Below are 12513 nucleotides of genomic sequence, written 5' to 3'. Positions count from 1 at the left end.
TGCACTATTTGTATGAGGGAAGTCCCACAAAGGCTTGAAACAGTCCTCCTTATATTACAACAAAGGGGGAAAATCTTACAATGACATGGTACTCTTCCAGAATATTCCTCTGAGCTCATTCTTTGAAAACTTTCCACTCCCCACCACAGCAGTACACTCTGCTGGAGTAGGACGTGCCTGACAGCAGCAAAGTGTGCCCCTAGCATGAAATCTGTCCCTTCCCAAAGGCAAAGCCCTCTGCTGTGGACTGGAAGGGCTTCTGTGGATAACTAGCTCAGAGAAGTCAATCGCACAGGTGCTCGCTTCTCTCCACAGTGATCTACCCCACCCAAGATGTTCCCAAGGATGACCGCGGTCAAGAGGAGTGGGATGCTGTGTACTTACTTGGCGACTGAAATCTTTTCCTTAGCTCTTGGACACGTGGTATCTTGGTCTCATGTTCTTAACATAAGGTTCATAGGAAAAGATAGGAAAGATAACATTAAGCCAAGACTTTTCCTGAAGAAAGCACAAGAACGTATTTGCACAGTTTTCGGGGAAGAACAGGTCATGTCAGCATCCCAAGAACCCTAGGGTCCTGTGAAACATGGGTGTAATAGCAATGTCTTGGGTTTGGACCAATGTGTCCTACCATGGAGCTCCAATTATGCTCTCAGGGCCTTGATGCTCTGTGAAGTGTCCCAGAGCCTAAGTGTAGCAGCCCATGCGGGGAAGGTTTCATGGGGCTCATGCTGCTCCTTCCTTTGAGAACACACCAAGGAAAAGTTCACAAGATGGTTTCCCTGTGGACCAGGTTTTGTGTTCAGGGAGCTGAAGGCTTTCTAGTGGATTCCTCTGCTTACCTAGTTCCTCCTCCATCTTTTTCAATATCTTCACAGAAAAGAGTCTCTCCCCACAACCTCCTGCATTGATTCAAGTGTGCTCCTTTTGTTTGCTGCCACTTTTTTTTCTGTGAAGAAACAACAATAACCTGTTCTCAAAGACATGTCTCTGTTCTGATGGAAGCTGATCTCTTCTGATTTTATTAAGAGCTGATTATAAAATAAGCTCTTCTCCCAGAACTTCTCAGCATGTTTCCTCTCCATGGCCTTCAGTTTGCATCACCTTTAACTGGCTGGAACAGGCTCGTTCTGGCATAAGGACAACACTAGTCTCATCCCTCAGAGGCCACCCCCGTATTCCCTTCCTAACAAAGAATAAAACTCCAAGGATGTGTTTGTGAAATTGAATGTATGTGTCTCTATGTAGGCGACTGGTATCGAGTCATCTCAGAAGAACCTTCTCTTTGTCATGTCTTGTTCTGGGTCTGGCTGGAATATTAACTTTCCCGTCAGCAGCCCATACAGTGCCGTACTCTGTACTTGTAGCTGGAACAGCAGTGTTATCACACCAGTGTTGTGTCTACTGCTGAGCAGCAGTGGCACAGTATTAGCCCTTTCTCTAACCCTCCTAGGGGGTGGGCAAAAGGTGAGGAGAGAAACATCACTAGGGCAGCTGACCTAAACCAATCAAAGGGATATTCCATACCATGTGATGTCACACTCAGCAATAAAAGGTGGAAACAGGAAGAAGAGGGGAGGGGTGGGCTCTCGTTTGGAAGATGTCGGTCCTCCTCTCGAACACCGGCTGCGTGCGTTGAGGCCTTGCTTCAAGGATGTGGTCAATCATCGCTCATTTGTGGGAAGTAGAGAGTAATTTCTTTCCTCTGCACTTCCATATAGCCTTCATTTATTTTGTTTGTTTGTTTTCCTCCCTTCTTTTTATTTTCCTTTTTTTCCCCTCCCTTTCCCCTTTCCCTTTTTATTTCCCCTTAGTTAAATTGTTTAGTTCATGGTAGTCTTTATTTAATTATTATAATTATTTCCCTTTAATTAAATTATCCTTATCTCAACCCGTGAGTTGTTATTTGCTTTACTTCTCCCCCTCCTCATCTAAAGGAGGGGGAGTGAGAGAGCGGTTGTGGGGTTTAGCTGCCCAGTACGGTAAAACCACCACATGTCTTAACTCTGATTTCCTAATACGTGCTTTGTGTAACCTGCAGGGGAGGCAGAAACTCTAGCTTCAGTGACGTATTTCCTAAAACACACCACTTATATATATCATAATATTGATTTTCTAGACAGAAAAGGCAGCACAGAACTCCACCTAGTTACAGCATCATATCTGAAGGGAAATTTGAAAGAAAGCCAGTCCCAGATGACAGCGCAGTCCCAGAGGATGCAATTTCATAGAATCATAGAATCATAGAATCATAGAATATCCTGAGTTGGAAGGGACCCTTAAGGATCATCAAGTCCAACTCTTGACACCGCACAGGTCCACCCAAAAGTTCAGACCATGTGACTAAGTGCACAGTCCAATCTCTTCTTAAATTCAGACAGGCTCGGTGCAGTGACCACTTCCCTGGGGAGCCTGTTCCAGTGTGCAACCACCCTCTCTGTGAAGAACCCCCTCATGATGTCAAGCCTAATTTTCCCCTGCCTCAGCTTAACCCCATTCCCGCGGGTCCTGTCACTGGTGTTAATGGAGAAAAGGTCTCCTGCCTCTCGACACCCCCTTACGAGGAAGTTGTAGACTGCGATGAGGTCTCCCCTCAGCCTCCTCTTCTCCAGGCTGAACAGGCCCAGTGCCCTCAGCCGTTCCTCATACGTCTATTTCAGAAACTTCTTCAATCTAAAGGACAAGTGATGAAAATGTACAATGTAAGCATAGGAGCAATCACATAGGAAACAGGGCTTCAGCTCACAAGTGTACTTTTATTGAAGGGAAGAAGAGGAACCCTGAAGAGGAGCCTTCATAGTCCACGTCTCATGGATTACTGAGTTAGACCTGCCAGGCTGCTGAGGAGGTCTCCAGTAACCAAGGGCCTCCCGAAAGATGCCAGACCCCCATGGCAGAGGTATGAACTGCACCCCTGCAGGTGAGTTAGTGGCTCTGCTTGCTCAAGCATGTAAACCTCCGCACACAGTCCAAGGAAGGACAAGCTGAGAAACATGTTCTCCTCATGGAGATACTTTAAGTCCCAGGCTCAGAAACATAAGTACTCCTCAGGGCAATTAATGCCCACAGTAACCATGACAGGAAAGAGCACTATAGAGGTAAGATAGTTTCCTTCTCAGTATTTCTGAAAGCAACAAAAACTCCCACAAACAGCTGACAAAAAGACTTGAAAATAACTTTGTGGAAACACAGTTTCAAGCAGTGTCTTCTTCTGCAACAGGAGTACCCACCCCGAGCAAGTGAAACTTTTCTGCAAGGTGAACTGACTCTTGGAGGGAGAAATCCCCTATGGGAAAAAGTGGAAAGAATTGTTCCCCTCATTGATTTTGCATTCATGCCTTGCCATGCCTTGGCTTACTTTTTGTCACAGACAAACAACCTATGATGACAAGTGTGTGTGTACTTTCATTTCATTTTCAAACCCAAAATTGAAAATGCCCTGAAATCCAATATATATAAACACTAGACATGCTTGAACACAGTTAGTGAAAGCTGTATTCCTTTAAACTTCTTAATAATTAATCAATGAATCACAGAATCATCTAGGTTGGAAGAGACCTCCAAGATTACCGAGTCCAACCTCTCACCTAACACTAACAACTCCTCCACTAAACCATATCACTAAGCTCTAAATCTAAACGTCTTTTAAAGACCTCCAGGGATGGTGATTGAACCACTTCCCTGGGCAGTCTATTCCGATGCGTATCAACCCTTTCAGTAAAGAAGTTCTTCCCAATATCAAATTATTAATACATTTTCTGATAGCCAAGAAGGAAAAGCAAAGGTAACATAGCGCGCTCTACATGTTCAGGGACTTTTTTCCTGGAAACAGTACAACAGAGTGATACATTCTTAAAGAATAACTGTGGATATATACAAAAATGCTATAACGTACCTTCAGAAAATCCTCGTCTCATCTGTGTCACTCCTGACCTGACTGGCTTTCACTTGCAGTATGACGGCGCAGTTATGGGCAGCCTTCAGTGCCCTTGGACTTTACACTGTTACAGGGAAGAGGGCTCTAAAAAAATGTTGACACCTTGGCACCTGAGTGGCAGAAGAGTTTTTATCACCCTTGGAAATCTCACCCTTCGATAAGACTTAGTGTTGTGACTCTCTTTAAGGAATGCCTGCAGGCAATCTGAGGAAGAAAGGTTGCAGGTCATACATGACATGTGTGCTTGGAGTTATCTTGAATATGCCTCTGGTACAGATAACATATGAACAGCTCCTACCCAAAGAAGACCAGTCACTAAGAGTAAGAAAGCTGTACTTTCAGGAATGGCTTGTCCCTCTGATATCACCATGGAGACCAATTACTTTTTGAAAAGAAACTTCTTTATTGTGCATTGTTAGGGATGCCTCTGTTGGCCCGACAGGGCCATATCTGCCTTTTTCTATTGTTCCCTTTACGGAACATCATAGAACATTCCGTGCTGAAAGGGACCTTCTAGATTCGGAAGAATTTGTGAATCAGGTCTAAGAAGCTTTGACTTGCCTATGCAAGCAGTGATTTCTAGATGTAAGATGTCAGCAGCTGTGTTCTAGATGTCTTCTGTAAATAAGAGAAGATTGTCTTCTTTTGAAACTGACAAGAGTTGTCACCTGTAATGTTTGAAAGCCCTATCTGAAATCCTCTGGTATTTATTGCCATATCATACCTCCCCTCAAGGAACTATTTAAAGTACAAAAGTCATTTGTAACACTTATCAGGGTTTCTTAGATTGCTTTTCCTGGACTTTTGATGGTAATTTTATGAAATATTAACTTGTGTTGTGGATTTGTCTGTTAGGCAGCTAAGCAACAGACAGCCATTTGCCCAGTCCCTCCCTGACATGGGACAAGGGAGAGAATCTGGAAATAGAAATGCAAAATTCCTGAGCTGAAATGGCGTTTAATAGAAATAAAAGAATGATGGAAAACAAGTGACGCACAGTGTAATTGCTCACTAGCAGCCAGTCCCTGAGCAACAGCAGCCCCCTTGGGCAACTCTCTCCAGATTAGATTGTTCAGCTTGATGTTGTGGAATATCCCTTTCCTTAGTTTGGGTCAGCTGTCCTTGTTGTCTCCATTCCTAGTTTCTTATGCACCCTCATCCTCCTCAAAGGCAGGGCAACAGAAAAGCAGAAAAATCCTCAACTTAGTGTGAGCACTGCTTCGCATCATTTAAAACATCAGAGTGTTATGAACATCAATCTTATCCTAAATCTAAAACACAGCACCATAGAAATTATTAGGAAGAAGAAGAACTGTCCTAGCAAAGATCATGACCTTTGGCAGCCTCATACCAACCTTTCTTGCTTCTCCTCCTACAGCCTCCCACACCCCTTTCTCCTTTCCCAGCCCAGGAGAATTTTCTGTTCAAGCCCTTTAGCCCTTTAGAGAAGTAGGAATATTCTTACAAGATAAGATCATTAGGAAGTGTTAATATTTGAAGTAGCAGAATAATAGTAAAGGGGTTCTGATTACCTGCTATTTCACAGGACAGGATTTCCAGGCAGCTACTCTTTCAGGCCTTTCACGGGCTGATGGAAGAGAGGCATGTGGATGCCTGCTGAGGGAGAAACACTGTAATGTCTGTGTAGTTTTATGAGGTTTAGAGTGCTAGTTAGAAAAGGAAGTTCATCTAAATGTGCCTGCAGAATTGTCTAGTTTTAGGTGAGATTGTCTTGCTTGTTTGTTAATTTCTTCCAATATGTGTTTCTAGGTGGTATCTGGTCTGATTCATCTAGTTTCTTTTCATTTGCTCCTTGCCTATTAGAACTTCTTGCATTTCAAACCCATGGCCAAGGTTCTCTCTGAGGGATGTCAAACTGCTGGCAACTGCCTTGATCTGAGTCTTCAACATCAAAAGAGGAACATGAGATTATGTTTTGAGATGTTGGTGGATACTTATAAACTTATGATCCAGTAAATTCTTCATTTCTTCTTGACTCAACCTAATCTCAGCCATCAGGCATTCTTCTGTCTTTTTTCCTAAGAGTTAGTAACAAACCACACTTAACAGTTGGTAAACTTGTGGTTATTAAAAATTATTAGAAACCCGTATTGCAAAGGAATGAAATGTGATATTAGACCAGGACCTCACACCTATCATACTGAAAAGACTACAGCTGTAGTAAGAGGGGCTGAATTCGTGGTTTTTTTCAGTCCAACAAAAAGAGAAAATGCAAATATTAGGGCTCAGGAGGATAGGAATCACAAAAATGCCTAGCATTTCGTCTTGTCACGGGGAATATAATGATCTCTCTCTCTATTTTCATCACATGTGAGTGGAATCCGTGGCAAGATTTCTCCCAAAATTCTACTTATGTGAAGATTCCCTGAATATGGCTAAGGTGGCAAGTTCACAAACTGAAGTTTATTCTCTTGCCTCTGGATACAAGACAAGATACAAAAACTTAGGTGTCATGGCATTCAAATGGTGTGTTTTCTCCTTTGTTTGCCTTCATCAACCATCTTTTTCAAGTTCTCCCTTCCACCCCCACCTGGATGTAGTACTCCAAGTCAGGCCTCACAAGGACAGATAAGAAGGGGACATGTCCCTTGATCTGCTGGCCATGCTACTTTTAATGCAAACCAGGATGCATCTTTGCTTACCGTGGACTTTGGTCCCAAAGGTCCCATCTTCAAGTTCAGAAGTACTAAGTTCTCTGTTTATTGAAGACCCGTGGGGATGGTGATTCAACCACTTCCCTGGGCAGCCTATTTTAATGCTTCACTGCCCTTTCAGTAAAGAAATTTCTCCTAATATCTGACCTAAACCTTCACTGGCACAATTTGAGGCCATTTCCCCCAGACTTATCACTTGGTGCTAGAGAGAAAATCCCGATCTCCACCTTAATACACACTCCTGTAAGGTAATTGTAAATTACGTACATCAAGTTCTCCCCTGGGCCTTGTTTTCTCCAAGCTTAACAACCTCAGCTCCCTCGGCTGCTACTCATAAGATTTGTTCTCAAGACCCTTCTCCAGCTTCATTACACCTCTTTGGATACGCTCCAACACTGTGTGAGTAGTATTCAGTATTCTATGTACTATACGGTATTTGAGGTGTGGCCTCACCAGAGTTGAGTACAGAGGGATATCACTTTCCTAGTCCTGCTGGACAAACTACGTCAGATACAAGCCAGGATGCTCTTGGCATTCTAGGTATCCTGAGCACACTGCCGGCTCATATTCACATGGCTATCTAGCAATACCCCCAGGTCCATTTCCTCCAGGCAGACTTTCAAGCCATTGTCCCCCCCAGCCCTTAGAGTTGCATGAGTTTGTTTTCCCTCAAGTGCAGGACCCAGTGCTTAGCCTTGATTAACTTCATACAGTTGACCTCAACCCATTGGTCCAACCTATCCAGATGCCTCTGCAGAGCCCTCCTACCCTTGAGCAGATCAACACTGGTGCCTAACGAGGTTTCGTCTGCAATCTTACTGAGGGTGCTTTCGATCCCCTCACCCAGATCACTAATAAAAATTTTGAAGAGAACTGGCCCCAGTATTGAGCCCTGGTGGTACCACTAGTGACTGGCCTCCAGCTGAAATGGAACTCCATTCACCACAACTCTTTGGGTCTGTCCACCCAGCCAGATTTTAACCCAACGAAGTGTACACCAATTCAAGTCTTGAGCATGCAGCTCCTCCAGGAGCCTGCTGTGGGAAATGGTTTCAAGAGCCTTACGGAAGTCTAGGTAGACCACATCCACAGACCTTCCCTCATCAACTGAGCATGTAACCTTGTCATAAAAGGAGATCTAGTTCCTCAAGCAGGAACTGCCTTTGGAAAACCCACGCTGACTAGGCCTGATTGCCTGGTTGCCCTGCATGACGACACTCAAGATAATCTGTCCCATGAGCTTTCCCAGCACCGTGGGCAGACCGACAGGCCTGTAGTTTCCCGGATCATTCCTCCTGCCCTTCTTGTAGCTGAGTGTCACATTTTCTAGGTGCCAGTCAACTGAGATCTACCCTGATAACCAGGGCTGCTGATAAATGACAGAAAGTGGCTCAATGAACACTTCCACCAGCTCCCTCAGCACCCTCAGGTGGATCACATCTGGCCCAATAGACTAGCATACATCTAAGTGGAGTAGCAGATCACTAACCAGTTCCTCGTGGATTATGAGGGCTTCATTCTGCTCTGTGCCCCTGTCTACCAGGTCAGGGGGCTGAGTACATGGAGAACATCTGACCTTGCTGCTAAGGACTGAGGCAAAGAAGGCATTAACTACTTCAGCCTTTTTCTTCTCTCTTGTCACTACATGGACCCATTCCTCTCCCCCCGCCCCCTTCCCCACTCCTCAGTCCAATAAAGGATTTTGATTCTTTAATCTTTTCTTCGGTAATGGTTGGAGATTCTTCAACAGCCCAGTGTAGGAGATCCGGTTCTAGAGTATCTAAGGAACCCAAACGTACACAAGTCCATAGCACTTAAGGAGATGCATCCACGAATCCTGAGGGAACTGGCAGATGGAGTTGCTAAGCCACTGTCCATCATATCTGAGAAGTCGTGGCAGTCCAGTGAAGTAAACACTGAGTGGAAGACGGGAAACACTGCCAAGACCCAGGGATCTGCAAACCTTTCAGTCTCACCTCTGTGCCTGGCAAGATCATGCAGTAGATACTCCTGGAAACTATACTAAGGCACACAGAAAACAAGGAGGTGACTGGTGACATCCAACATGGCTTCAAAAGGGCAGATCGTACCTGACAAATCTGGTGTCCTTCTACCTTGGGGTTACAACATTGGTGGATAGAGGAGGAGCAACTGACATCATCCACCTGGATTTGTGCAAAGCATTTGATGCTGTCCTTCATGGTATCCCCTCAGTACAAGAAGGAAATAGAGGCCTTGGAATGTGTCCAGAGAAGGGCTACGGAGCTGGTGAAGGGCCTGGAATGCAAGTCCTGTGAGGGAACTGAGGGAACTGGGGGTGTTTAGTCTGGAGAAGAGGAGGCTTGGGGGAAATCTAATTGCTTTCTATAACTCCCTGAAAGGAAGTTGTACGGAGGTGGGGGTCAGCCTCTTCTCACAGGTAACCAGTGATAGGAGTAGAGGGAATTGCCTCAACAACACCAAGACCCAGGGAACTGCAGGCCTTTCATTCTCACCTCTGTGCCTGGCGAGATCATGTAGTAGATACTCTTGGAAACTATACTAAGGCACACAGAAAACAAGGAGATGACTGGTGACATCCAACATGGATTCACTACAGGCAGATTGTACCTGACAAATCTGGTGGCCTTATTCCATGGCGTTGCAAAATTGGAGTACCGAGGAAGAACAACTGATCAACATGAAGGTCAACAAGGCCGAGTGCAAGGTATTGTATCTGGTCTGGGGCAATCCTAAGTACAACGATACAGGCTGGGTGGAGAATGGATTTAAAGTAGCCCTGATGAGAAACACCTGGTGGTGTTGGATTATGAGAACCTTGGTATGAGCTTGCAATGTGCACTTGCAGCCCAGAAAACCAACTGTATTTTGGGCTGCATCAAAAGAAGCATAGCCAGTAAGTCAAGGCAGGGGATTCTCCAACTCTGCTCTGCTCTTGTGAGACCCCACGTGGAGCAGTGTGTTTACCTCTGGGTCCTCCAGCACAAGGAAGACACAGAAGTATTAGAACAAGTCCAGAAGAGGTCCATAGAGATGATCAAGGGGCTGGAGTACCTCTCCTGTGAAGACAGGCTGAGAGAGCTGGGGTTGTTCAACCTGCAGAAAGATTGCATCCAGCTTGGATGAGGTTTTGAGGAACCTGGTTTAGTGATAGGTGTCCCTGCCCATGGTAAGGGGGCTGGAATGAAATGATCTTTAAAGTCCCTTCCAACACAAACCATTCTTTGATTCTATGATTCTGTGGTTCCATGATTTTATGATTCTCCTTACTCCTATTTTTCTTGTTTAAGTATATATTAAAACAAACTTCACTGTCTTTAAAGTCAGTAGCCAGATTGAGCTCTGGTTGGGCTTTGGCCCGTCTCATTTAGTTTCTGCACAACCTCACTGTCATATTAAGGGGCGTAGCCAATTTATCTTTATGGGTCCAATCGGATTCAGGGTACTGAACTTTCATGGTCGCAGATTCACCAATAACACATTAACCAACATGTGTCTGATCAGATTCAGAGCACTGAACTACCACGGTCACAGATTCACCAAAAACATGTAACCACCCTTACTCTAGTCGTGTTTAATGAGAACTATCATGGCTAGGAACACTGCAGTTAAGTACAATTTATTACAGTAACAGGTACACAGGTGTTGTGGTTTAACCCAGTCAGCAGCTAAACACCACACAGCCATTCTCTCACCTTCCCCCCTCTCTCTGGGATGGGGGAGAGAAACAGGAAATTGAAGCCTGTGAGGTGAGTTAAAGACATTGTATTAAGACAGGAAAATAATAATAACAATAATGATAATAGTACTACTAACAATAATATATACAAAACAAGTGATGCACAATGCTCTTGCTCACCACCCGCTGACCAATGCCCAGCCTAATACCGAGCCGTTCAGCCCTCCTCCCCCAGCTAGCCACCACAATATATTGTACAGCATGACATCAGATCGTATGGAATACCCCTTTGGCTAATTTGCATCAGCTGTTCTGGGTCTGTCCCCTCCCAGCTCCTGCTGCACCCCCAGCCTGCCCACTGGCAGGACCAAGTGAGAAGTTGAAATGTCCTTGGCTTAGTGTAAGCACTGCTCTGAAACAATTAAAACATCCGGGTGATATCAGCACTCTTCTCATCCTAAGCCAAAACATAGCATTCTACCAGCTACTAGGAAGAAAATTAACGCTGTTCTAACTGAAACCAGGACAACAAGTTCTTTGGGTTGTTGGTGATAATTTGCTGTCTGCAAAAGCAAGCTCGCATGCATGAAATACACAGGAGCACAGCCTGGAAATTAACACTTTAAAAGGCACAAAGACTCTAGAGATTTCTAAGTTTCTGCAGAGACACACAGTAAAACCAAGCATTCAAATCTCATCCAAAAGCATTCCAGTGGGAGGGGGAAGAGAGTCTCAGCCCATCACCTGATCTCAGAAATCAGGAGGTTCTTGTGATGGTATATTCCCTCGTGTAGGTATCTCCCCTGACAATGGTATATTCTTTAATATCCTCTCTCTCTTAGGCCAATTTATATTATTTTCTATCTTTTAGGTGGAGCCTGAGTGACTCTCGTCAAGCATATCTTAGTTATGATTGTTGAAAAATGTTCCCCTCCCCATTTAAAGGTATAGGCTCCGAGAAAGTCAGAATGCATGCTCAGTGAGGGGTGGTTGCAACATGGAGGTGTGTATTTTGTGGGATGGAGGTGTGTTTTGGTACTATAATGATATTATAATGAGCAAAAGTACACTAGAGTACAACTTTTTGTCAAAAAAATGACAGGTTTTTGGCTCAGGGTAGCAAAAGTGCAGCTTATCAATCTCGGTGTACACAAGAACAACTGAGTCCCTCTCTTGTCACAGAGCCTAGCCGCAGTGTCTCCACCCTGCTCTATGCTCCATACTGTTCCTTAGAATCAGCACAACAGGTTCCCCCAGTGCGATAGCATCTAAGGTTGGAAGCCTGGAGAATGCTCAGGTAACGCAATTACATGCGACTCTGAAAGACTCTTCAATGCTGTACATCGTCCTTAAAATGTGAATATTATTTTTATGTTCCATGTTTAGGCAATCTCACCACATTCACTGCATCTTTATAGTCTTCCCGAGTGGACCTCCCCTTCTTCCAATGGTCATAAACCCTCTTTTTTCTTCCTGGCCTCTGTGCACAGTTATCTTTTCAGCCAAGTCAGTCTTCAGTTCCAGCTCATCTGGTATGTGGGGATTTGTTTCCTGGAGAGTTTCCAGCCTTCCTGAAGCATCACCCACAAGTCCTTCCCAATTTATGAGTAAAGGTCCAGGGGGGTACCATCCTTCATTGTCTTACTCACCAGCTGTGTCCACACAGTCTAGAAACCCCCTAGACTGGTTTCTCTCCACAGTGTTGCACTTCCAGAAGACATATGGTATTTTGAAGTCCTCATGAGAACAAGGGCTAACAATTTTGAGCCTTCTCACATCTGTTTGTAGAATATTTTTTCTGCCTCTTTTGCCAGCTTCGATGATCTGCCAAAGACGCCCACCAGGACATCTGCCTCACTGGCCTTCCCCCTAATTCTTACCCATGAACACTCACCTCTGTCATTGCCATTATTAATCTCAAGACAGTCTAGACACTCCCAAATATACAAGGCCACCCTACTGTCTTTCCTTCCAAATCTATCCCTCCTGAAGTGTTTGTAGCCATCTGTTGCAGTGTTTTTGATTGCCCTCAGACTTCTTCTTGGAGCTTCATCACTGCCTGCCTGAAAAATCAGTAATTGTTAATAGTCAGAGGGCCAAACCAGGGCAGGGAGCTTTCTCTTCACACTCGTAATCAGGACCTCATGGATGCAGCAGACTTCCCTGAAAAGTGGGTCTGGTCTGTATATTGGTCCTGCAGTTCCCTTCAGAAGGGAGTCTCA

The 12513-nt window shown here is 44.6% G+C and overlaps 1 protein-coding gene across 4 annotated transcripts in view; it reads right to left on the bottom strand.

Annotated features, from left to right (window-relative positions):
- LOC119715015 (uncharacterized) overlaps positions 1–4034 on the bottom strand; it is a 53806-nt gene extending 49772 nt beyond the window's left edge. For 2 of the 4 annotated variants that reach the window (XM_072032114.1, XM_072032117.1), the window contains exons 1-4: positions 3896–4034; positions 2562–2673; positions 843–949; positions 385–441 (exon numbers count right to left, since the gene is read on the bottom strand). In XM_072032114.1, the coding sequence (XP_071888215.1) occupies positions 385–441; positions 843–858 (73 nt within the window). In that variant the 5' untranslated portion in view covers positions 859–949; positions 2562–2673; positions 3896–4034. Of the gene's footprint in view, positions 1–384; positions 442–842; positions 950–1527; positions 1671–2561; positions 2674–3895 lie in introns of those variants that run through there. The other 2 variants (XM_072032116.1, XM_072032115.1) reach the window with 2 other exon arrangements.
- Positions 4035–12513: the final 8479 nt, after the last annotated feature.

This window comes from Anas platyrhynchos, chromosome 36 (assembly GCF_047663525.1).
Source record: "Anas platyrhynchos isolate ZD024472 breed Pekin duck chromosome 36, IASCAAS_PekinDuck_T2T, whole genome shotgun sequence".
Lineage (NCBI taxonomy): Eukaryota > Metazoa > Chordata > Aves > Anseriformes > Anatidae > Anas > Anas platyrhynchos.
The sequence above is the reverse complement of the archived record's forward strand: the minus strand, read 5'-3'. Positions and strand labels throughout refer to the sequence as shown.